The sequence below is a fragment of the Falco naumanni genome, chromosome 5 (genome assembly GCF_017639655.2).
Source record: "Falco naumanni isolate bFalNau1 chromosome 5, bFalNau1.pat, whole genome shotgun sequence".
Taxonomy (NCBI): domain Eukaryota; kingdom Metazoa; phylum Chordata; class Aves; order Falconiformes; family Falconidae; genus Falco; species Falco naumanni.
Genome location: NC_054058.1, coordinates 8,376,237 through 8,403,246, shown reverse-complemented (window position 1 = coordinate 8,403,246; position 27,010 = coordinate 8,376,237). Strand labels below are relative to the sequence as shown.

The 27,010-nt window shown below is 44.8% G+C and overlaps 1 protein-coding gene across 1 annotated transcript; it reads right to left on the bottom strand.

Annotated features, from left to right (window-relative positions):
* Window positions 1-7,036: 7,036 nt before the first annotated feature.
* On the bottom strand, window positions 7,037-24,788 carry LOC121089056 (TRPM8 channel-associated factor 2-like). The gene is given in 8 exon segments (XM_040595821.1): window positions 7,037-8,454; window positions 11,226-11,563; window positions 13,400-13,639; window positions 14,455-14,668; window positions 15,662-15,756; window positions 17,606-18,576; window positions 20,918-21,111; window positions 21,113-24,788. Coding segments are annotated over 8 exon segments (2,760 nt in total). The 5' UTR covers window positions 21,575-24,788; the 3' UTR covers window positions 7,037-8,208.
* Window positions 24,789-27,010: the final 2,222 nt, after the last annotated feature.

Below are 27,010 nucleotides of genomic sequence, written 5' to 3'. Positions count from 1 at the left end.
ATCAGACAGACTCATGCTTTTGCAAGGCTGTGTGTTTAGGGGCATGTCTTCTGGCATAAGCAGCGCAGTCCCCTTCCCTCCCCACCCATCTACCCGGCCGTTAGGATAGATAACTGCATGCATTCATGACCAGCATTGCCTTCTCTCGGGCTACACTGGTGCAGCAGGTTTCACATATCTCCACCTGTCCAGACAGGAAAATTACCCAGTAGGGTAAAGCTGTGTTAATCTTTTTTAATCCGATCCTGCACTGGGTGCCACCTCCTTACATAAGGTGACCTAGTGACACACTGGGTGCCTTCCTGTATCAGCAAGGGAACAGGGCAGAGACGTAGAGATGTGACCCATGGGGAGCAGAGGTAGGGTGCCCCTTCGGAAACTCTAGCCATTTAATATTTGCTTCCTATAGCTTCAGTGAAGTGACTAGCCGATCTAAACCCATTTCCCTCGGAGCTGAGAACACCTTGTCAAAATAGCCACCACAGATAGTTTTCTCCTGGTAGTTGGGACTCCATGTTGGGAGTCCTGGGTGCACCAAAAAGCCTTAACGGCCTTTAACGGCCACCCTCGCCTCCACCCGCTCCCCCTGCCCGTGGGACCAGGGGCTCCGTTCCAGCTCGGCACTGGGCCTCCAGGTGTCGGCGTGCCTGTCTCTAGGGCTGCCTCCGGCCCTGCTCCCAGAGATGTGCTGTAGGTGGCTTTTCTCCAGGATGGGCCCCGCGGGCATATGTTCTGGCTTGTCTCCTGTCCAGCCTCTGACCCCCTCTCCTTCTGCTCCTGATGGGACTGTCTGGAGGGACCATGGACCCGGCCCATGGCTTGCCTCGCCTGGGACTGCCGAGGGACTCTGCACCAGCACCCTGCTCTGCCCTCGGCGTTCGCGCCCCATGGGGCTGTGCCCGGTCCGTGAGGGCGCTGCCGGTGCTGCCACCCCCTCAGCTCCAAGCTCGCTTTCTGCCACGAGCAGCTGTCACCCGCTGCTCCCTCCCAGTGAGCAGCTCCAGCCTGGCAGTGCCAGGGAACCCCTCACCCCCCAGCACACAGCAAAGGGCGGGTGGCAGACGGCCGTTCAGGCAAGGGACAGGGTCTTCCTCTCAGAACGTAGTGATTTGCATCCTGATCTAGCTGTGGATAATTCATTTTATCTTTTAAACCTCTTTCATTTGCTTAACTAGACTGCAGCCTGTGGGGAAGGCACCATTGGTTTCTGTGTGTTTGTGCAGTGCCTGGCACGAAGCTCTCGCCCTCACAGGGCCCTGACGGCCTAAAAAGAATAATTGTAATAAATGACTGTCAAATCCCAGGCTGAACCTCTCTGAGCAGATAAAAGCTTTTGCTTTCTTGACTATTCAGTCAGGCGGTGGCGGTGAGCACTGAATTATCTATTACTTTTTTTTTAAGGTCGAGGTAAGGTCAAGCTCTAATCCTGGGAGGTGGGAACTGGATCCCAGTGGAGATATTGTACATCCCACACATACCTTTTACATTCTGCAGAAGCAGCAACAGCTTCTGGCTGACTCTGTGCCTGATCTTGTATTTTCCCATTTAAGAAACAGCGGTAGGCTATGCACCCCAGCTCGGTAGGTTTCAGGTGCGTTTTTCAACCCGTTACCATGAGCTGGACCATATTCAGTTTTGCCTGGGTTTATTCCCAGCCCGTTTGGTGAGGCCATACCCCTAAACAATACCAAACACTGTGCCAAGTCCTCTTGGCGATACCCAACGCTGCTCTGCTATACATCTTGGCCATCCTTGTTTATCTTTGGGTCTCCCACCGCTTATGGGTCATCTCAACCATCTCAGCTTCCTATATGCAGGCTGGAGCATAGCCATAGTCTGTCTACACCAGTGCATGCATCAGTTCTGCACCTAAGCTCACAGACTTGCGTTCTATGCTCCTGATTATGGATCACAGGGTTGCTAAACTTTGTATTTCAGTTTCATCTTTTGTACAGGTTCTTGACTCCACTGATTTAGAGCAGAAGAGTGATGTATCCAGTCCCACTGAATTCAACACCCCAAGCAACTCCCAAAGAAATAATCATGGGGGTCAGTTTGTGAGCTCAAAGTCAGTGACACCGAACCCCCTTAGGATCCGAAGGAAGAAATAGGTCCAAAGACCCAAGTAGCTGACGTACATGTTAGCCACATGAAGGAACCACATAATGGGAGAGTCCCAGCCTGATGTTCTATCAGATTCTTACCCCCTGGGCTCTTATTCCACCACCTCCTATCACCCCAAATAGTGGCCATTCTGGACAAAGACAATGCTTCTGGTTTGCAAGCACTTGTGCCCTCAGCCAACCACCAATATTATTTTGCAATTTTCCCTTACTAAGGGCCTTTCAGCATAATTAATTACCAGCTGTTCTTCCTACTCCATCCAGGCACAGAGCCTATGTAAATTATTGGCAATGCAGGATTTAATCCAATGTCACACAGTGGGGACGATTTTTATTGTAGAGGTAAATGCAGAAAGTAACAGCTATTAGTTCATTTACGTAGTCCAGGGTTTCAATAACGTCCCCTGCTTTTACCTCTTCTTCAGGTAGGTCCGAAAAGGGAAGGCAGGCAAACATTGCATACAAGAAAGAAAGTATCAGTTACTTAAGAATGTAATTCATTTAATCCACTGCTGAAAAGAAGTCTCATCTAAGTAGTGGATTTTTGGATTATGGTTTCATGAAAGCCCACAGATTTTAAGCAATGTGAACTATCAAAAGGTATGTCATGTCACCCAAGCTATACCGTACTGTTTCTTTTTCAAAAAAGAACAGAGAGCATTTACCTGAATTAAGCCTTTATACTCTGCAGAATTCTGTTTATTTTGGAGCGCACGAGCTCAGATGCTCACTGTTATGAAAGGCAATTTAAGCCAAAACAGTGCTCTAATTTGGTGTGATGATTACACGGTAAAAGCAAGGCAGCTCCCTCAGAACAGCCCAAACATCTGCAGTCCCCTGTGGCCATTCTGTGATGAACACTTCTCAGTCTGCATGTTTCCGTCTTGCCCTGCACAGGCTTTAGCCAGGTTACCGCTTGCACTTGTTAACTCCTACAGAGCTCTGTGCTATGGCAGCTACCCGTGAGCAGCCTGAATCTCAGGGTAGTTTAAAGGTGACTCTGATTTGCATAAGCTGCAGTTCTACCAGCAGATCTAGACATAACCTGTACCACAGAGCCAGCGCCGTTGCCGCAGCCTGCATATCCAGTGTAGTGCTTTGCCTCCGACACACTGCCACGAGGGACCTTTTCTTCAGTGCATCAGCAATCAGAACCGTTTTTTCTCAGTTGTACGATTTTTTAAATTTTTTTTCTGAAATTACAGTCATAATAAAAGTTCCCCCTTTGAAGGTCCTACATCTGCATGGTTGAATCTGGATTATGATAGCGGGGAACAAGGAATAATTCACGAAAATAACCCAGATCTACACACTTCTCTACAGGGTGTTAAATGCCAAGTATGCCTGATCTGAAAACATCCACATATCTTGAATTAAGTCACGGTACGCTTTAGGAAAAGAAGCCACCAATATCAATAATGTAAGATCATAGTGTCACTTCAATGGCTATTTCCTATCTAATAATGTACATGTCTACACACATAGTAAAATCCCTGGCTCTTACACAAATTATACTTCATCATGAAGTCACTTATTTTCACTTCTCTCTGTTATCAACTTACTAAAACAATTTCATGTTTCACACTAAGGCAGAAAAATTTAAGTAGAATAATGAGTGCATTGTTTGTAACTGAAGAATATCAAATTGGGAAAGTGTATAAATATATATGCAACAAATTCCATTTCTAATTATATTCCTACTTGGTTGTCTTTATAAATTTAGATACATACAAAAATGTACAAGAATGCTCAAACCATGTTATTTAAGTTGCAAAAAGTAAGACTGCCAGATTTAAGGGTGTCATTTCACTTTAATACTGCCTGATTGCCCACCTCTGCTATATACTCAATCAATTTTATCTTGGGAGGAAAAAAGCATCTTAGATGACACAATTCAAAACTATGACCATGCATACGTAGAAATGTCATAATTCCTACATTAAGTAAAGTGATTCTGATGGAAAAAAATGGGGATCTAAAGTAATACATGCAATAGAAATAACTTATTACAAAAATAAACCTGTAATGCTTGCAATATGTTTTAGTTGCATTATAATATTTTTTATTCTCTAGTTCCCATGTAGCAGTCCCCTTTTCATCTTAAATATATTTTTTTAAAAAATAAAATAGAGAAGGCATAAAGCTCCAGATGGCAGTGACTTTGACCATTCGATTGATACAAAAGACTGTGTTTAACAAAACAATTCAGGAGGAAATAGAAAGTATGATAAAAAGGTCAGAAGCAAATCATGGTGGACAGCAAGCAGGGTGAACAGACAAAGCAAAATTCCACATAACTGCAGGACAGAGAAGAGCAAAGGGCAAGATGAAAAAGGGGAATTGCATTTTATAACTGGCAGACTGAATTGTTTCAGCTTCAGTTCTGACCCAAAGACTACTTAACCCTCTCTGTATAAGCAGACCTCCATTGATTTCAGATGATTTAGAATCAGGGACTGTGTTATTGCTGCTGTTTAGTTCAAACATGTGAATGAACCAAACAATTTGTGTTAAAAATGCTGCTTACATCTTCAACAGTGTCTCTTTGGGCTTAACTGAAGGCTGCTCACTTAAAGTAGAGCTGTAACTTGCAAAGCAGAGCTGTAACTTGCAAATATAAAATGCCTAAGGATTTTATCAAAGTTGTCGATAAGGTTTTTCTAAAGGCAACCCTGTACATTTCTCACTGGATCTTCCTTCCACTATCCTGTGTTTGTATCACAAAGGTGAGGACTTCTCTAAAGGGAAATCACTGTGTGATGCAGTGTTTACACCAAGCAGTTGTTTCATAAAATACTGTGCAAAAGGAATTGTGTTTCCTCAAAGAAAAGCACCATTCCTATATTCCAGAAGAGTTTTATTGAGGGAATACTGTGGCTTATTCAAACTTCAGTTCACTCACATAGCTTGCATTCTCCACAGTTCCATCTGACTGCCCCAAATCTCTGCACCTGCAACAGGCTTCTTTTCTCTCTTGTGTAGCCTTAAGCTATGAAGTACTAAATCACCCAGCAAGGTTTTTTATCCCACTCCTTCTACTCCCACAGAACTCCCTGGATCCCTAGTACCCCACTGCTCTGCAATGGAAATCCAGCTTCTGCTCAGCTCTGGCAGTAACCAACTCAACTCAAAGTGTCACTTTCAGTCATTCGTCCTCTCCAGCTACTATTCCCCATTCTCATATACATTCAACTTTCCTACTATTGGCATGGCTATACTATGCGAGACTGAGTGGGAAGAGCCTTCAAGTCTCCAAGACATGAAGCGCATAGCACTGAACACCTGAGGAAAGTGGTCAAAAAATCATGTATGTCACTGCTGTACCGCAGAGTTCACTTTCTTCCATGTTAAGGTGATGATTCATCTATCCTACCTTAGAAACAGAGACTTCCAAGGGGCAAACTCTCTGTGCTGTCTCAGGGGGTGAATTGCCCTCGGCAGGTGCCTGCTTCTCTGTGTTGGCCCTAAAGGAAGCCTTGGGCGAGCAGCTCCGATTGAGATAGTGAACTATTGAAGGCCAAACTGAGGCAGATGAATTCCATTTTACCTATGTTTGATTTGTGGATTACTTCCTAAAGGTGCTGCCAGAGAATCAAAGGCTAAAAGAATCAATACAAATGGTATAAACTTCTCTAGCTGTCTACCTGAATTTTGAGAAAACAAAATTAGGTAAACCTGTTACTAAATTAGCAGCTCCTTCAATACCACTGAGTTCTTTACAACCACAAAAGGAAAAGCCATGTTTGAAAACCAATTTGCTGCTAGCCAGAAAGCTTATACAAACATAGATAATAAAACTGACAATCATTGATATCTTATTTCATATTTCCTCTTGAAAAGGTATTGTGCCTTGGTGTGTTTCTCCAAGTGTCGTGGCAAATCTGGCACTTTATCTATTAGTGAAATCACCCTTAGTCTGATAATAAAAGGAAAGTCTTCATCAGATCTTTGTTGGGCCTCCATCTCCCTACTAGCAGAAGAGAGTATATAGCAATAGCAGGCAACTTACCACTAAAAGCAAGCTGAATGTAAAAATGAAGCCAGTAAGTCTATACGTAATTTGGAAACCTCACCAGCGAACCCATTCATTTGCAATTTATCACAGCATGAAAATACTCTGTTCCTGGTTTTATTTTTGCTGTTAATGTGGCCTCCAAATCTATTTTACTTTTTTTCCATTTCAGCTCCTGGTTAGGTTGGTCTCAGGTGTGTCCTAGGATTTTTCCAGACTGCATGCTGAATTGCTCTGTGACTGCTTCTTGAATTACATTTTCACAGGAATTTTTAAATGTTTCATGTGTTACTTTGCAATCTGTCTGTGTGCTAACATTTCCTTATTTCTACAATCTGAGTTTCTGCTTTGACGGGCTACTCCAGCATGCACCATAACTAGGGGATATGGAATTGCAAAATTCAGTCCTGCAATGTGCCAGTCTTTTCTGATTTATACTACGTTGCTTATGGAGGAGAACAGACACCATTCCAAGGGTAACAATCTGAGTTAGTCTAGTTTGGAATTTTGTTACTATGTATGCCTAAATATTTCAGGCTGCATTTAGGGCTGGTTTAAATTGTAGCTTCTCCATTGGAATCCCTATGGTTGGACAAGTTCACCCTAGGTCAGAATCCAACCCATCACCTTTTTCTTTTGTCCTTTTTTCTCCTAAGTATTTCAAGATCCATTTTGTTGTGCCATTCATGAAAAAAAGAACAGATCCTGCCATACTTAGGTAACAGATCTGATTATATTTTGCATTTTTTTTAATGGAATATGAACTCAACTTTTATTCATAAACTCATTAGGGATGAATTCTACTTCTGTAGGTAGGGTCAGGTCTAAATCTTTACACTATGTGAATTTTCTTTTGAATCTCCAAACCATGACCAAATCACTACTGAAACACTGTCCAAGCTATAATTAGCCTCTGCATTTATTTTGTTGCAAGAACAACCCAAACTAGTAGTGAGTAAGAATAGAAAGAAAGTTTGAAAGACAAAGCAAAATATTAGGCCAATTAATCACAGGGAAATTGGAACCACATCTGAGCCAGAATGAAAAAAGAAAAGCTGCTGTACCAAATCTTTGGAATACTTCCATTTAGGCTTTTCTTACTGGGCATAGAGATGTGAAAGTAGGACCACATGCACAGTCTGTAAGTCCACAACGATTGTTTTATTTATTGCTGATACACAAGGAATGGGTTGGGACTGGTAAGCTATTAGGCTAAGCATTAACATGCGTACCAGCTCCCACAATAGCAAAGCCGTTAACTTCTGTTGCTCTGTGGAAAAGGCTGGTCCACTGCTGTCTTCCACCTCTCTGCTCCCTCATGCTGTCATGTCAGCACCTATTTTTTAACCTTTGAGGAGTCCATGAGTTAAACCGTAACTGACTACAACGAAGTCACCTCTTTTTTTCTACTCTCCCATCTTTCACGGCATGTATCTTGCTGCCAGGCTGTGATAAGTGACAGATACAACTCATAATTAAACTATTCACATAAAGGTGGGTGTTGGGTCACACAGTCATACAATGTAGGAAGAAATCTACAGTATTTCAGTATTATATAAGCTGTAGATAAGCGTTATAAGGTCACTTTCATGACAATAGTTGTGGAAGTTCTGCACGCTTAGAGTGATTAAAAATTAGGGATTTTAGGGTAACTAAACCCATAGCGAAAATCTCATGTTACTGGGATTATAACTGAAGAATACAACATTGTGCAGGCTACTATTTGCTTTAAAGATCCATATTCTATTGGTATTGTCTTCGAGACCACTTCAGTGACCGTTCCATCCTGAAAACTTCCTGCAGAGAAAGGTTCTGCAGGAACCAAATCTACTCAGTTACATTCCTCCTGAGGTGAAGAACCCAGAACAAAGCTCATTTGTTATTTAACCCTTCAGAAGATGCCTTAGACGGTTGCTGATCTGCACACAAGTTTCTGTTAATTTCTGTTGGGGCTGACCTCCACTGACAGCAATTCAGTGTAAAGCTAAGCACCCAGTGAGCTATCATGCAGCATACAGGGAGGAAAAGATACGCTATAGATAGGATGAGAATCAACGTTTGGATATTTTTCCTTCATGGTCTATAGGATCTCATTGGGTCCTGTTCCCAGCTGGGTAAAGAGGACAGTTCCACAGACAGCTCTTTCTTGATAGGCCATCCCCAGGCTGTAAAAAATGGAGCCAAATTCTTATTCACCTGCTGAGAAAACTTCTGTGCCCACAAGTTCATCTTAGAAGGGTTGTCTTTTGGGATGGTGGACATTTTCTGGTAGTCAGAGAAGAGGTGGGTGAAGGGGTCCCAACCAAACCCTTCCTGCAACTGATGGAGAAGAATATAGTGTAAAAACAATGAAGTTCTCATTTCACTGGCATTATTCCTGTGTTGCAAGCAGTAGAAAATTCCGTAGGTTTCTGCAGCGTCTTTTAGAATGAACATAAAATTAAATGAAGGCATCCAACTTTCAGGCTTCCGAGCATAACTTACAGCGCCAGAGTACAGACAAATACACCTCCCCATTACACTGGCTTCCCAAAACAGATGAAAGATACCTTGTGAGCAGTCACAAATGTCAGCAGCCTACTATACAAACTCCTGCCCCTTTGGGCAGAGGAAAGCTGCTTGTTCAGTGAAAAAGCATCAAAGAGGAAACTGACAAAAAACCCAGAAAGAAGGAGCACAGGAGAGCAAGGAGTAAACAGAAAACAGGAATGAGAGATTGTGAGCAAGGCATGCTTTGGCTAGGAATAAGAACAAAAGGGATCCAGATAGGAAAACTGCTGTTGCATGAGTAAGGATTTTAAAGCGGGATGGGAAACCTACGTTGTTGCTCAAGATGAGGTTAATACGAAGAGCTGATGTGGAATCACAGCAAGACAGGATGCAGAATGTCTACTCAATGTCCATAGTTCTTTTACCAAGCCATGACCTCACTCCTGATACTAAACAGATTGACACTAAATTGCATTCCACAAATCCTTCATCGTGCTGGAACAGCTAAGGAGGAGACAGCACTTCTACATTAGACAGAACAAACAGGCAGGTTATCTACCTTTGATAATCCCCTATTGATATGGAAACTCCTGATGCTGAGACTAGCTATGGACTAGGCAGTATCTTTTTGTGAGAAGGCTGGAGAGCCACGAGGAGGCTGAGTGGAAGGTGGGAGATGAAGGGGTCTGGTCTTGTGGCAGGTCAAAAGCAGTAAGCCAACTTATACTGGAGGAGGCTCCACACCATGTTAGGTTATGTCTGAACTGCAGAATGCAGGAGCATCTCCTGCACCCTGAGTTCAAGTATCCACCCCATACACTTCCCAACACCTTGTCACAACATGTCCACAGTGAAAATAGTCTGTTCCCTCTCCTGTGGCCAGTTTTCTATGAGAAGAAAACACAGGTCTTCAGGTCTTTGTGGGGTTGGCTGTGGCACATCCTGGACAACTGGTGGAGCCAGTGCCCTGGAGTATCCTGGAAGTGCTTCTTTTTCCTAGTCTAGACAGAACGTTGGAGGTCTCTGACTTTACTTTAAAGCAAGCAGTGAGAAGATGGAGACAGAACGGTATAGATAGGAGTTTTGTTGTTCCATTTCAATCCGTAAATCTCTTGAGCCAATTAACTGATTTTCTAATCATTTTACACTCTTTTTTGCAAGAACTGTGTGTCAGGCTTTAGGGACCACTCTGGAGAGGTTAATGGTATCCAGGTCGAACTCCGAGGGACAGCTGCTCCATCAGGCTGTGGCAAGACACCGTGTGCTGCCATGCAATGTAAGAACCAGACAGGAGTTGGACCTAAACAGGCCTGAAGAAGGCTGACGACTTCCTGAAGGAATGTGAGAAGTGTCTAAATGGCAGCCAAAGGAGGAGCTCAAAGGAATGCGGAAACCATTCCATAGAAAAAAAAACCCATATTATGGCTGTAATAGGGACAATATATAGACAGAACTGTAATTGCTCTTTCACGTCACATTTATCCCAGCAGTCCTGGATAGGTAGCCAGATATTACTAGTCCCATTAGCCAGACAGCAGATGGGAGATCCCAGCCTACAGGGTGTGCGTGAGGCAGTGGGGCAGTGGCCAAACTGGTGGTGTGGGAAAATTTCCCCTTTTGCAACTGTTCCACTCTGTATAACTATTTTGATATTTGTTGCACCAGAGAAAACAGAGATTGACTCTTCAGCTTGATGATTCAGGCACTTCTCTAGGAAGTGGAAAAATCAGGACCAGTACTCCAAAAAATATTTTGTTATTTGTATAAGCTGTGAGAGCTCCCAGACGAGGGGGCTGAGGGATACTCACCTCACAACAGTCAGTAGCTTAAGCCTTTATAATGGACTTTTGCCTTACAGTCCCCAGTTAAAATCAGGTTGAGTGCTCTCTAGTTGCTAAATTACACTAGTTGCTATAAGGATAAAGGGAAAAGGGGAAGAGAAAAATCTCTCTCACATGTTTCCCAAGAGAACGCACTTTAATCTAGGACAGGAGTCATGATTGTAGAGGCTTGACCACAGTAATGGATTCAGTTACATGTGCGGGAGGATAAGCTGAATCCATCCTCTTGCCCCTTGATGAACTACACCGGCTCCACATAGCACATCAGCTGACAGGCACACCCCACTCTTTGCTAGGTTTTGTAAAGAACAGCCTAGCCATGTAACTCACCAGGATACTGCTAGAAGCCTGGCTCTTCTAGACACTTGACAATGCCAAGGGTTGTTTTGCCAGCTAGCCCAATGTCCCACAGGAAATCTGCAGCAGATTAGTGAGCTGTGCCCAAGTCTGACCACCCTTTTCCCATGCTGTACTACAAGAAGCAGTTGCTGTTTCTTTTCCAGGGAGAAAGATTAGTATATTGCTCTTAGCTCTCTCCCTGAGTGGCTAAGCCCAAGTCTGGCAAAAGAAGGTTTTCAGTAGACATCAGCATTAGATGCTCTGTGTGTATACCTCTCAGGTGCTTTCTGAACCTAAGATGAACCCAGATTGTAAGCAAACATTTAAAAGGCATGACAGCTACAGCCACCAGGCTGCAGACATCCTTCTGACACAAGCTTCACTGACTGCACTAAGAATACACCTGCTTTTCCCAGTTACCTGCAGGTACGTCTCCAGAGCAGTCCACATCTCCCAGTTCTTCAGTTGAGCACCTTTCTTCAGATACTCTCTTATCCTTGCCTCCCGACACTGTGACTTAAGTGCCTGATGGGCCTGATGTCTGGGAATCCCCAGCACCTCCTCGTGAACATAGACAGACCAGAGGTTGCAGGTGGCCTCTGTGGTATGAGGGGGAAATTCCCACGCTTGCTGCTGTTGATTGTGTCCCAGCTCATGGACAGGACCCCAAAGACCAGCAGTTTGCATGTGCTTCATGTCTAACATCTCCTTCACTGAATCTAGGTGGCCCATGATGGGGTAGCCAGCATGCATCCAGCCTGCAGGAAAGACAGGTACCAACACACATCGTAAGTGCTCACCCCAATGCCTCTTAGATATAAATGACTGTATTTTATTTCATTTCTCTAGTGCCCTTCCTCTGTCTCACAATCCACACTGTATTACTATGAATGACAAACGTTTCCCTTCGTGAGATAAGGCAATACTACAAGTTTCACCCTAACAAACAGTCTAACAAGGAGTGTAAAGGTAATACTGAACTATCACTTAAGCACAGTTTCTCCTGCTTTCCCTTTTCATACATGAGCATACACTCAAGGCTGGACTGAGGTTGAGATTTTAGGATGAGGGGGAAAAGCCTGACCATTGCCCAGAATACATCTGAACCCAAACTGAGCACAGGTGACATGAATCCAACCACGCAATAATGTGATTCAGCACCCTGGAAGACCTTGAGTCTTTCTATGTAGAGTGTGGGTACTGCAGGTCTGCACTCCAGTAGTCAGCAACGTGGATGAGGCACATGGAAGTCACAATTTGTCACGTGTAAGGGCTGCAGAATTTGTTATGTTTAAGCCTATTCTTAACCTCATAGGAGAGCTAGTCTATAAACAACTTCCCAGCACTATGCTAGGCAAGAAATCTGTGCTGCAAGAGATGTTACTTATGTCTCCTTTGTGTCTTCATCCCTAATTTTTCCTTCTTCTTGAAGATCCCAAAACTTCACGCTAGGTCATGTCCCTGAACTCAAACACCTACTGCAGCAGGGGATAAGCAGCCCTTGACACTCACTACATAGGGAGCCTACACAGCTGGCTCTGACTGAACACTAAGCTTGTAGACTACCCAAGTGGGAGAACACAAATGGCAAATCCTTTCCTGCAGGAACTATTTAAGATCTTGAGCTCCCTCTTCTTCAAAAAGAGGGAAGCATGCATTTAGCAGCCATGGGTATCCAAAAAGTTCTGGTTCAGAAATGCAAATGAAACCATTTAGTCTACCCAAAACAGAAGGGAATTTTATGCCTGCAGACTATTTTTAACTGGCATTTGCTCAGGACAGCAGAAATTAACACTCCCAAGATGTGCAACAAATTCTTTCCATGTGGCTTAGCAAAGGGTTAGGACATCAGTGTTCATGCCAAGCCCACGTCTCATTGTTGGATGATGAATTTAATCAGTCTATTTTGAAAAACAACAAAACTTGTATTGCAAAGTTCCAAATTTACCATATAATTTGACTCTAGATCAAATGCACTCCGTTCGTAACTGGGAAAGCTGGGGTGGAGGAGCATCAGTTGCAAAACTACACTCTCACGAGCTTTGACAGTGATACTGGTTGTACTTCCCCATTGCCATCATCTCAGGCACACATCTTTTTAGGCTAAGCCTTGCCCACAATAACCTTTGTGGAGCCCATCTCCAGCAGGTAGGCACACACAGGTTTAACAGCTGTCACTGAATGTGTGAGAACAGGCCTGTGGCTGAGGCAGGGAAAAAATAGAAACCAGGCTGGTGTCTCCTAGCTGTACTGACTCTGCAGTGCATTCAGGAGGGAGAATGAGTAACTACATGTGAGTCAAAGCCACTGCAGTCAGCAGCTCTGCCTCTTAACACACCCAGGCAGAAGAACAGCTGAGTGAGAGTTTTGAGAGCAGGGAGGCATCCGAAAGGGTCAATACATTTTTTAAGCCCAGCCCTACCATGTCTTGATCCTGATGGAGTAGCTCACAATTATGCAAGGGTCACAGTCATTTAACACCTTACATATGTTCCCAGTCTGGTTTTAGCAAAATAACCTTGAAGGAACAGACGTTGCTGCTAGAGGCCACTTGTCTCTCAGCCCTTGAGAAGGCCATATGGCAATGTACCTACCACACGAGATCTGGACATCTGTTACAATCCTCTCTGGCCTTGGGAATTTTGTTGGTATGGCTGCCAATTTGCTTATCGCCACCATGATCTCATTCCACAGGGTCAGCAGTGGCTGTGGGTTCTTCATGTGGCGGATGTTGTCAGATGGCACCGTCAGGATGAGATTCTCAACAGCTAGTTCTGCCCAGGGAGCAGGGTAGTGCCGGATACAGTCCTTCCACTGGTTTTCACACGTCTCCCCTACATCAACACCACAGAAAGTCAGTTAAGCACAGCTATGACTTTTGAGCATGCTCCCAGAGGGCAAGCTGGAAAAAGAGACCACAGTCATGATCTTGGAAAACAGTATGTAGTAGTTGCATGACTGGGGGTGATGGCTGTTAACTAGTTAATCCTCATCCTCTGCTTGTAAGTCTCCTCAGGCTCTTTAATGGATGAGAAACAGACAGAAAAGAGCTGGCATATACCAGATGGGTAGCATAGCAAGAACAGATCCACATCAGGTTTCTCCAGCAGGCCTTGATGATCTCCTTTTTTCTTTTCCAGCGCAGATTTGTTGTTTCATATAACAACACTGGTTTTGTTTACTTTGCCAGAAGAGCAGGAAGAAATTGCATAGAGGAAGAGAAGAGAAACTGATGGAAACATGGAAAATTCAGATTTACTGTAGGGACTAGAGATGGACATATGGGGGCACAGTAAAGCATGCAGAGCGCAAGGCAGGCTTTGTCATTTCAGAGGTCGGCCTGTCTCCCTCCAACACAACAGTTTCCATCAGAAATTACAACCCCAACCTCCAAGAAATGTCGGCTTGGACAAACCCTGCCCATTTTGTGACAACTTCTTCACCAACCTCCTGCCGTGTAGCAGGCGCAGAGTGACTAACTGACTTACCTGGAATCCCAGAGGACAACAAAGTAAGGAAACTAAATCTAGGTATTCCTAAATCCAGGCATTTCTAAGATGTTCCTAAGCACAGGACCATCTTTCACTCACAGGGACAGAGCATCTGTGAGCAGCACTAAGGAGAAAGGCACCAAGGTAAACAAACCTACCAAGCTTGAAGAAAGGAGCTCTGACTGCCCCTTCTACCGTGATGGGCACTTTCCCCAGGATGCTCTTTGCTGGTACGACGATGTAAATGAGGCCACCCCAGAGGCAGGAAACAGACTGTTTCTGGCAGGCAATATCACAGGTGCGTATTACCACTGGGGCCCGTTTCAGCTCTGTGGCATGAGAGAGGTCATCCGTGTGACACCCAATCTGCACCTGGCAAAGAGAAGGGTAGGAACAGCTGGTCAAAGGGCTCCAAGTGTGATCTGGCAGACTGACTGCAACTCCCTGAGTTGTGTCTGCTGCAGCACTGTCCCCGCAGGGCAAGCACACAGAAGCAGCCCTCTGACTCCAGCCTAGTTCAAGTTTTCAGCCTGTGGTGACCAGAAGCAGTAAACACAGTGAAAAAAAGCTGGTGAAGTTCAGTGCTATTCCTGTCTCAGACAGTCTTACAGCTATACTCCCATTATTACTGGCTCAACTACATCCTTCAGCAGCAGCTCGGGGTACAGCAGTGAATTCTTTACTTGGATTGATCACTCTTTCACCACCATCAAAGTCACATCCTATAACATATGAGTTGGATAGATGTGATCACTGCTGGCTTCTTTTATTGTGCCTCTTTCTTGGTCCTCATACAGTAAAACAGACAGCCTGTGGCTGCAGGATCAGACAGTAACACCTGAGTTAACTCAGCATTTCAACCGCAGGGAGCTCACTGCAAAAAAATATTCAAGCAGGTAAGCATTTATCTGCTTCACAGAGAACAGGATCCCAAGTAACCTGTTTATATCTGGGTTTATATCGGGATACATCTACATGAGCAATAGTGACAGCACTGTGAAAGTACCGTATGAGAGATCTGCAGATAGAGAACTAAGTTTGGTGCAAAGAAGGGCCCAAATAGTTATCTTGGGCCTGAAAATCACCTTAATCACTTCTCTCTGCACAATAACAAACAGAGCTGCCTTCAGGCAGCAGCCACACTGAATTATCCCACCAGCAAACAGAAATCTGAGGAATGCAGAAGAGAGTGGGAAACAAGGTGAAAAATTATGAGAATACATGGAAAGTGCCACAGGATGGCAGCAGTAGGAAAGGACTGAAAAGGCAGCAAAACCAGTAAGGAGAAAAACCTCCGTGCTATTTTTGAGTGCCCACCTGATAAATACATCAGTGTAAACACAAGCCAACCTAGAGACAGCTTACCTTCAGACCAGCACCGACTGCCAGGCATGGGAATGTTATAACTGCTGTATGCCCTTCAGGTAGGTAGAGTCCTGTACTCCTCCAGGCTGTCTTACCTAGAAGGTAAGAGAACACAGACCTAAACAAGCAAGCACTTCTTTGGCCTGATGTTATGGATTCTGGAGATTTCAAGCTGCAACAGAAGAATCTTCCATTCTTTTCTCTTCCCTTGCTCTACACTCACAGAACTGTCTCGTGTTTTACCCAACCTGTCAGAAATAGTTTTAAAGCAATAAGGTAGCAGCGTGAACAAGATCAACACACCATTAGCAAGCAAGCCCACCCAAATCTGAACTTCTGGAAAGGCCAAGCTTAAATGTGTTTACTAGTATCTTTTAAAAACAAGAAGAAAAAAAGAGAAACCACCCCCCCATACCTCCTCCACTCAGATCTTCTTACCCTAAAGCCCTCATAAGAGGTGCATACTGTGGTGGCATTAAACATGGTTGAAGTTGCAATGATCATAAACCATTTCCTAAATAATAGACTGACAGTGACATTGCATTTTTCCTTACTGACTGGTCTGGCACAAGCTGGGTCCCACAGGAATTCCCGTTTCTAGCTGAGTGAAGTTATGAGAAAGTCTAAAAGGAATGTCCTATGCTAGGTGTAACTGTAAAATGGCTACTCCACCATACTACTACAATTCAGCATGTTTCTAGACGGTCTTATCATGGAAATGCAAGTCTCCTCTCCTTAGATATCTGTAAATGCTTGCAACACACAGTGCAAAACTGATCCATCTCTACTGCACTAATCGGGCAAAATCCACTACATAGTTCTGACATAAAGTTTACTCAAGCATATTTCAACACAAACAGTAAAAGTCCTAAAAAGGGTTCAACTGTCATATAGCACCCAACTTACAACCTCTCCTGTCCTCCAAGAAGGTGGGACCAGTTTTGTCAAGCAAAACCTAATCCAAGGAAAAATGCAAATTGGACTATATCACAGTGTTTCACCAATTCAACTCAGTTTTGCTGAATTTACACCAAAGGCAGTTTTGAAATGGTGTTCAGAGTTTGCTGGCATTTCCTTCTTTTCTGCTCATATCAAATGACACAAATTCTGAGTATTTCTGGTCAAACAAAATACTATGTTCAATCCAATGCATTCAGTTCAGCCAACCCTAATAATTTTTCCTTTTTGTCCTGACTCAGTAGTGTTAAAACCAGTGAGCAGTTATTCCACAACTTTTCTCTCCGCATATCCTCTGCACTCGGACATTGCCACTCCAGCAAAGTCTCCTTTATCTCATTAGAACAGTTTGGAAACAACTCCTCTCAATCATATTCTAATACAAAAAAAAAGAAGATTAACCTGTCCAGGGGATAATACTTTACCAGTGAAATTTAACCTAGAGTTTAATCAGCTGTAAGCTGGAATCTCAGCAAGGTTGTAGAGATACAAGGCCTAAGCTTAGACAAATCATTCAGGGTGTAATTACCAAATACTTCAGCTTCAGTGGTGGTGTCAGCCCAAGAAGTTCCCACCATGCTTCCAGCCTCTTGTTTTTTATCACCCCTAAAACCAGACCTTCACTCCATCAAGTGTGCTGACACAAGTTGTGAGACCGTGCTACAACTCAGGCTGAAATTATCTAGATAAACATTTTGTTCCTAACTCCTACCCCTTCACAGGATGGCCCCATAGACGGCTGCATCAGCACAACTACGCCAACAACAATTTGCAGTGCAGAGCCCAGAGTTTCTCAAGGAAGCTTTCTTGCTTTCTTGCAAAGCCACTGTGCTGTGCAAGTACCCTGAGGCACTTGTCAGGTGGTTCTTCTCCCCAAAGTGCCCGTGCCCATGTTCAGGCACACGCAGACACACGCACACTGAGGACAGGCGCCCCACCGATCCCAGCAACGGGATGCCTCAAGAGGAAGGGGGATAGGCTCCTCACCTGGGTTTGTGCCATCAATTTCCACAGTGACGGGGAGGGTGCAGACCCCAGCAGCAGATTTCTGCACTAGGGCTGCACTGTCCGTCATGGTGAGGGACAGCTCGGTCGCCATGCAGAGAAGGACTGCTTCTTTGGAGTTGCTCTTGACAGGGCACTGCCTGCTGACATGTGGGATCCCACTTCTCTGAAGCACTTTGGTCAGGATGCGGTGGAGCGAGGCATACGCAGGGCAGTCATGGGCTGGGATGTGCAGAAAAGCAGCACAGTCTTGTGCTAGCCTTTGCAGCCAGTCCTTCAAGGGGGCCTTGAGCTCCTCATGCTTCTCCACATGTCTGTTGAAAAGAGCCAGCGCCTTGCGGAAGTGGTAGTGCTCCCCAGAGCCCACCGCCGGGTGCTTAGCTGCCTTGACGCTCTGCCCCAGGATGCTCAGCCCAAAACGGTTCAGGATTTTGTTGCCAGGATATTCTGCCACAGCAGCTTTGCCATGATTCTGGGAAGCCCAGTACCAGGCCTGGCCTCCAATCAGTAACCCACCTCCCTCTGCCACAAAAGCGTGAACCCTCTCCGCATCTCTGTCGCTGTAAGAAGAGCAGCAGTACACACTCAGGTCACCTGTCAGCTGTGACACCTGTGACTTCACCTCTTCCTGAGAGAGGAGGCTACACAGTTTCTTCAGGCTGGCATCCACCCCCACCAGCCCCTTTTTCCCAGCATCCAGCCAGCAGACAGCATTGAGTAGGAACGTGGCCAGCTTTGGGGAGAACAGCTGGCTCTCATGGGTTGCCACCACAACACGGCCTCGGCCGTAGCGTGCCGCAGCTAAGAGGCAGCGGTGCGAGCTGTCCAGGCAGAGCGGGAAGGACAGTACACCATGCACCAGCAAGATGGAGGGTACACCCCCCGTCACCAAATCCAGCTCCGACACACCACGCAGGAGAAACTCCGCATCAAGGCTGAGGTTGGCCTGGTGCCTGCAGAACCAAGAGAGGTCCAGGTTAGCCCCCTACCCTGAATCCTCTGCACAAAAGGCCACCTTGTACAGCCCTGCCTCTTCTTCCTCCCTCATCCTTGTACATCTCGTCAGTTCTTTCATTTTTTTAAAAAAAACAACAAACCCATCAATACCTCAATTTTTCTCCTTTTAAAGCCTCAGTTTTTTGCAGTCAAGCAAATCTGTAAGAATCTCAGCACTCATTTTAAAAAAAAGGAGAGTAGGAAGAGTTCGAAGGGATGCTTCTAGACCTCTGACTTTGAAGAGCAGCTTGAAAATCGAAATACATTGCAGAAAAGAAAAAATGAGAAGATGTTTCATATTTTTTAAACTGCAGGTTTAAACTGCAAATGATGTGGGAACTGGCACATCTCCTCTGACAGAAACTTTCTCCATTTACCCCACCCTAGTCATTATCAGTCAGGCAAGCCCAAAAGATTTCTCTGCGCCTTCTTCTCCCAGCCTCTGCCACTTTGAGAACTGAAGAAAGGGTGGCTAGGCCAGATGGGCTAGATGGCCAGGCAGACACAGCTAGACAACTAATGACTGACTAGAAGTTGAATTAGGGCCCTAACACATAGTCCTCACGTTACTACTAGTTGGTCTCCACAACATAAAGAGATTATACGGTGCAAGGTCCTCTTATCTCTGCTATTTCCATATAACTGCTATATGTCATGGTGCAGAAAGACACATCTAATTACTCTCATGTGCTTTGTTTACACTTTCTCCTGGTTCTGCCAAACACAGTTTTCCTTCAACACCTGGAAATAATCTGTTGTTCTGCGGCCACTGCAGCCAGCTCAAGAATAAATGCTGCTGCTCTTTTGTATGCCCATAGGACAGGAATTGAATCTGCAGCTCTCCTTTGGTTATTACTTTACTGAGACCCTTTGTCGCACGGAGTATGTGCGCAGGCATATGGCACAGCACCTGCCTTGGGCTGCAGTCTGATTCTCCGCGAGTTAAGCAAAGGCCAGCAGGAAGGCCCAAATACACAGAGCCGTTGTATTACATGGAAATTAGGTATCTAAATTTCTCTGTGGCTCTGGATCCAACCAAAACTACCACAAAAGCACCCCCAAAAAGGTGTAATTCACCCTTAGTTACCACTTAAAGTCTTGTTAATTGCTATGTAATTTTTCTCTGGTGAATTGTCCACCCCTCTCCCTCTTCCACACACTGTGCATGAGGCAGTGGGAACATGCCCACACAATGCAGGTGGGAAGAAGAAAAAACAATCGGCAAATTTTAATTAAGTAACTTCATTTGTTAGCTGTGTCCTAAGCATTTTGCTGAATTCAACAGCAGAGCTTTCTGCTGCCTTTATTGGGATACAAACTGAGCAGACACAAACTGATCCAGTAAGCATCAGAGGCAATTATTTGAAAATATTAGAAATTTAGTACTATATATCCAAAAGGAAAAGCCTGCGAAGAAAAGACTTGCAGGGCATTTTATTGTCCTTGTTGCAGCTTTCACTGCAGTGAAATGAAGCTGCCACACAGAGGAAGCGCAGCAGCACTCACGCTCCTCGGAGAACACACTGCACCTTGTGTAACTTGGTGGAAAGTGGCCAGAGGCACAGCCTGGCACACCCACTGGCACGGGGAGGTGGAGGAAGACAAAGATGGCACTCCGCTGCCAGGTCAGCTGTGCGATATGAGTCACAGCAGCCCTGAGCATTACACCTGCTGCTCCAGGTCCCAAAGGATCAGGCTGGAAGCCCAAACTAGGAGCATGGAGATTTCCTGCCCACAGCCTGCCAGAAGCTGAGAAGGGAAGTGGCACTCAGGCGATCTCCTCAGCCCTGCTCCAGCCTCAGGGTTTCACTTGCAGAAGGTGAATTTCCGCAAGTAACAGGCTAAACAGGTTTAGCAGCTGCCAGCCAGAGCCTGGCCCAGAGAGGTGGCCTTGTGCTCCATCTCCAACCTGGTTTTGAACTGCTGGAAAGCTGCTCCGAACACACACACACACGTGGGGAGTAGGAGTCGTTCCTCCTGTCCCTGTGTTTGCTGCACATTGCACTCAGGCACGCTTCATCAGGCAGACTGCTTTAAAAGATGGCTCCCCTCATTTCCTTCCCTCTGAAGAAACTCCCTGGACCTGGCTCAGCTGTCCTGGAAGCAGTCAAAGACATAAATCTTCCCAATTGCAAACAGTGGAAAGTCCCTCTTAAAAAAAAAGACAAACAGTTGCATCCCATCCTGGCTATTAAAGAACCAGCATTCACCATCATCCTCATCTCTCACCTCAAGAATCTTCTGTAAACCTGCATAACCTGATCAGTTGTTTAAATAGAGAGCAATTCAGATACTCACGGGACAATTAATGGGATCTTGGGAATTTTCTTGGCGACTTTGAAGATGCCTTTCTCCACAGCGTTTCCCGTGAAATATATGCCAGCCACGCTGGTCACCTGGTTCCCAGGGAACTCCAACAGCACCTTCTCCTTGCCATGTTGACTAGCCCAGTGCCAGGCCTGGCCTCCAACCAGCAGCCCTCCCCCCCCCCGCCACAAAGCCAACCAGGTCTTTCGCCCGCGCGCTGCCATAGGCGTCCATACAGTACACCCCCAGCGAGGGGCTGAGCTCTGCCCCCGCCTGCACTGCGGTGCCAGCCCTGAGCAGCAGCTGGGAGAGGGAATCCAGATGAGGATGGACCCCAACCAGGGCCTCGGGGGAAGGCTTGAGCCACTCCACAGCATTTCTGAGGAACTGGGAGAACTTGGAGTCCTTCAAGATTCCTTCATGGGAAACAACCACCATCCGGCCCTTCCCATACTGTGAAACGGCAATCAGAACCTGCTTCTTGGAGCTCATAAGCACAGGGTAGGCATCCTCTCCGACAAGCAGCAGCTCACAAGGAACAAAACTGCCAGTGAAGTCCCATTGCCCAACACCGTCCACTAACAGCTCGTAGGTGGCAGAGGGTTTCATCTTCAGGTCACTCCTATCTGGTGGAGAGAAGACCAACATTCATCACAGTATGGTTCAGCAATAACAAACAGCTGTAATAACCCTGTGGAGTCATTTCTTTGTTGTCTAGTAGGAACTCCAAACAAACGGGAATCATTTACTGGAAGCAGCTTTGTGGACAAACTTTTTCAGGGATTTGGGATTATTTTTTTTGTGTTTGGCTTTGCTACCACACTATTTAACATTTACACAGAAGTGACAAGTATATCAAGATGATGAAGGAAAAGAAAGTGACTGTTCCAACAAATTCTGCTATGCATCATGGAGAAGAACAGGGAAATAAGTACTCACTGTTCACTCTCCCATTAACAATTTATTTGGAAAGGGGGAGTGCCAAAGACTCCAGGAAGTTGGCTAGGCTTGTCTGGTAGAGGTGGTTCACATGGAAATAGCCAGAAAATTAAAAGACCTTATCAACACAACACACAGCACAATTCAAACATGTGGTTCACATTTTAACTCCTAATTGGCTATGTACAGAGCTACACACAGCTGTTGCAAGATGGTATTCCAAAGTTGTACTTTTCTAACTCCGTTGAAGCACAATAAGCCCTTGCTTAGTATTAGGAGGTGTGAGGGGGAGGAGAATCAAGCAGAAATGATGGAGACTACCGGCTCCCCTGGAGTAACTGCCAGTTTAAGTCACACAGTACCTAGAAGAGCAGGTCTGGGCACAGGAGATTCATGCCCTAGTTCCCTGATCCAAACTGCCGCATGATCTCAAGGAAATAATTTCCCTTTTCTGTAGCTTTTTTTTTCACCTGTTTTCCCATCTATAAAGTAAGGAGAGTGGTACTGACCTCGATCGCCAAGCCTTTTGAGGTCTATGGATCACACGTGCTCTACTTAGGCTTCCTCAGGTTGAAAGTTTGGCTTAGCTCTTCACCAAAGTTACCTTCTGCTGAGCTGTGGCAGCTGTGGCTGTGCAAACAGGAAGGTTTTGAAGTAGAGAATATGCCCCAGCTCCACCCAGTTCCTGTCATTCAGGATTCACAAGGCTGACTTGGAGCACAACGCCTACACCATGGGAAGGAGCAGCTCCGGGGCTAGCCTAGCCCTTTCGCTGGCAGCACCCATGCCAACACTGCAGCGACCTTCCCTGGTCTGCACATGCATTTCGTATTTGGCTACCCTGAAAGTAAATCCTTGCCATGCAAACACAGGAAAATGGAGAAATCCTGGAGAAGCGGCATCCTTAATTTGGATTTGTCACAGGCCCCAGGGTGCTGAGAAACAGCAACCCAATCAAGAATGGCAGTATCATTCCCATTGCTTATCCTCTGGACATGCCTGGAAGCTCCTGTTTTTCACCCACACTCTCGTGGGACTCCACATATGATTTATGAGTCAAAGCTGCTGATTAACATAGGATAAAACCTACACTGCCCAGTCATTTAGCTTGTTTGCTGGCTTAGTCTGAAGTCCAGCTTTGTTTCCTTAGGTTTGAATAAGCCCGACATTTAAAGGCAAATACAAGGTTTAAGTAGTTTAGGTTGTTCTACCAGGAATCATGCAACAAAGCAGTAACACAGTTTGGGAAAATACTGAAGTTTTTTCTGGTGGCTTCTGTGGACTTCATACTAACGTACCTGTACTGACACACTAACCATAACGTAGGGGAGAGGAAAATCAGTTGGATAGTTTCAACAACTCGTATTCTACCTGAGGACTACCCTACAGGACTAGGTTTGAAGTAAATTCAGTAAAAAGCAACCCTTACTTCTTAGTCTGCACCCTTCCTATCACAGGATTTGAAAGCTAACTTCCTAGACTGGGTCCCACAAAAGCACGGGTGCTCCCTGGCATTTATCCAGAACATGGTGTGGCTGTCTTGGACAGGATTTTAACTCTCTCTAAATGGAATGCAATTTTCACCATATAACAGAATTCCCAATTTCTATATAATCACAATTTCTTCACTTCCATTGCATTAACCATTTGAGTGTGGAGAGAAGAAAGGAAGTGTACTCATTAGACTCAGAACAGACACAACTACAGGTGAATTCCTCTTTCTACGGAGAGAAGGGAGAAAACATAGAAGGGACAGAGAACGCACATGTCTGACAAGAACTGCGGGAAGCCGCAGAAGACTGAGCTGCGTGACCTTCTTGTCAATTAGGAGGAAACGACGACTACACCTGGGCACACACAGAGAGAAGGGGAAGCTCTTCACTTGGCCATTTCCCTTCTTAACATGAAGTACAAATTCTTCATGACAGTGTCCTGAACAAGTCAAAAGACTCTCAGTTCCTTGTCTTCCCTCCTGTCCCTTCCATTTCTCACCTCCAGACAGTTCCCTATGCCCACAGAGCTGAGAATATTGAGAGTAGGTATTGCAGCATACATTTATAAATCCTGCCAGACGACTAATTCTCTCCTAGCATTTCTTCTGTCTCTGGAAAAGGGACAAAAATGTAATTGCAAGGTATTGGGGCTTCATTAAATGCAGACTTAAGATTCCATCATCTGCTGTCCTGAAGTCATCACATCCAGGCAAAAGGGATGAGGTACAAAGGAAGGAATACCCCTTGGGCCACTCAGGAAGAATATCTCTGGGAGAGAGATGACCGGGGAGGGGGGGCTCTAAGGGTGAACAAGGGAACAGACTTTGTGTGTCAAGCGCTCACTTTGGGGTAAGTCTTTTAGGTCCCTGTAAAGCCTGTGAGAATTTCAGTGAGTAAAAAGCACGGGAATGTGCAGTACCTGAGAGGAAGAGGACAAAAGGCACAGGACATTCACTGGAGTGGATCACTTGTTAAGAACACAGGCAGCCTAAGTGAGTGCGAGAAACACAGGTCCTAGACATTCGGCTGCTCTTCCTAAATGGGGGGGGGGGGGGGGGGCGGGGCACACTTGGGGGTTTCCAGTCTTCTCTTTCAGATTTACAGTTTAGCAGTCTGCACAGTAACCAAGCATCAAGTATGTTGCAAAGTCTGTAGCCAGTAAAGAACTGGTGGGCTCTTTCTTTTTCACGTTTATCAGCAAATTGAGCAAGGAGAAAAATGCTGACATTTGGCATTTGCTGAAGGGACAAAAGTACTTATTATATCCATTATGTCTGTTCATCATCAGTGAGGTTTTAAACTGAAAGAAGGTAGATTTAGATTGCATATAAGTGAGACATTTGTTATGATGAGGCTGGTGAGACACTGGAATGGGTTATCCAGAGAAGCTGTGGATGCCCCAACCGTAGAAGTGTTCAAAGTCAGGTTGGATGGGGTTTTGAGTAACCTGGTGTAGCAAAAAGATGCTCCAGTAGGGCAGGAGGGTTGGACTAGATGATAATTCAAAGTCCCTTCCAACCCAAACTGTTCTATGATTCTGTGATTCTAAGACTCGCATGCTATGTAGCACAAATGCACACTGCAAGAGTAAGTGGGCCTTAGAGCTGGCTTAAGCACAGAAGGGAGAGCCTAGGCTGCTGCCAGGGCAGGAATGTGCTCAGGCTCTGCACTACTAGAGGATCAGGAACTTGGTCTTAGCCAGTGTGTGCTCACATACATACAGCATCCGTCTTAGCCAGTGTGTGCTCACATACATACAGCATCCAGGGTAACTGTGAGGCTGGACCACTTGAGAATGGGCTCAAATTTGTGTTAACCTGAAGATGGAGATGATGACTGTCAGAACTGAACATCTCAGCTATGTTCTGCATGCTTCCCCACCCTTTTCGACACCTGTGAAAGCATAAGCACCATGAAGCCACCAGTGGGGAAGGCTAAAGCAGTGAGCCATAAAACGTAAAGATTAAGCGATGTGCAAGAAGGGTGGTGAGATGAAGCAATAAATTCAGGTGCAATGGATTGCATGCAGAAGGGAACACAACACTTAAACTTTGACCACAACCCTTCTTAAAGAACTGCTCAAAACTATGGTAAAAGAAGACACCTAGTGGAGATCACAGAATATCTCAAGTTGGAAAAGACCCATGAGGATCATGAGTCCAACTCCATGCTCCTTGCAGGACCACCAAAACTAAACCATACGACCAAGAGTGTTGCCCAGATGCTCCTTGAACTCTGACAGGCTTGGTCCACTTCCCTGAGGAGCCTGTTCCAGTGATGGATCACACTCTCAGTGAAGAACCTTTTCCTAATGTCCAAGCTGAACTTCCCCTGACACAGCTGGAAAAGTGAGATGGAGAAGCGGGAGGGAGCCAAGCAATAGTTTGCATGGGAAATACAAGGTTAGAAAAACATACATCAAAAAAAGCCTTTGCCTTTCTAATGTTACATAACAAAAGTCAAAGAAACAAAGCTAAATACATCAAAGGGAAATAGAGCCAAAGAAGTAGTAGATTAGGTTGTAAATTAATGGCACTCTAAAATTAGGTCAAGAAAGCAATTATTAAAGGAAGCGACTTTTTTTTTTTGTTTACAGTTACAGTGTTTAGAGTTATAAGAGAGCAGATTGAAAACCAATAAAAACTAAAAAAAAAAAAAATTAGTGAAAGTGCAGCTGAATCAATCAGGCAATTACCTGTAATTACTGTTAATGGTATTACTTTTATATGGCACTTTACAGCAGATTACAAACCACTATAATTTCAAAGCCGAGTAAAATCCTGGTGTGTTTTAAGGAAAAAACCAGGAATTTCCCATGCTTTCTGGTGGTGTTAACATGCATGCACTAGGGTACACTCACTGGCTAACAGGATGCAAAGAAACAGAAAATATGAATGTCTAAACACACATCTGTCCAGCCATCTTAGTTGCTTTTCAAGATAAGGCAAAGAAAGAACCAAATGAAAGCAGCTGATGATATCTGAGTATTTCAAAATAATTTTGCATTTGGAAATGTAATTAACATCTTAATAAAATTGATTTTACTAACTTCCTATGAACGGAAAGCAAGCTGATCGGCTATGATCAGTAACGACAGGGACACACTGAATCAGAAGAAATGTCTACACAAAAAAGTGCTGTTTTTAGTCTTTTTAAAAAATCTACACCTGTGATCTAAAAAGGACAGCAAGTATCACATGAATGAAATTACCAAATAGAAAGTAATGTACAGAAGCACAGGAGAAGAAATCATAACCTTACTAGAAAATAATTTTTTTTAAAATGAGAAATTGCTTAAACGCAAGTCCTCTGGCCTCTAGTTTTAGCGAAGTGTTGACATCTGTTGGTGAAGGAGGAGCAGAGCAGCACAGAAATCTCCAGCAACTGTTGATACAGAGCCCTTTTCCAGAGGGGCTGAGCCTCATTTACATGCCTGCTGTGTATAACAGAACAGATCATTTCCCTTTAAATGTTGCTAGGTTTTAAAGCACGGGATAAGCATAACCTTGTCCGCACCAATCTACTATAACCTGCAGTGATGTTGGTAAAAGATGAGGGAAACCAACAACTTTATCCCTTCTAAACTAAAAGGAAAGCACAGGACTTGTTTTGCTATATACTGCCGAGGAGCAAGGGAAAGCAAGGATCCTGG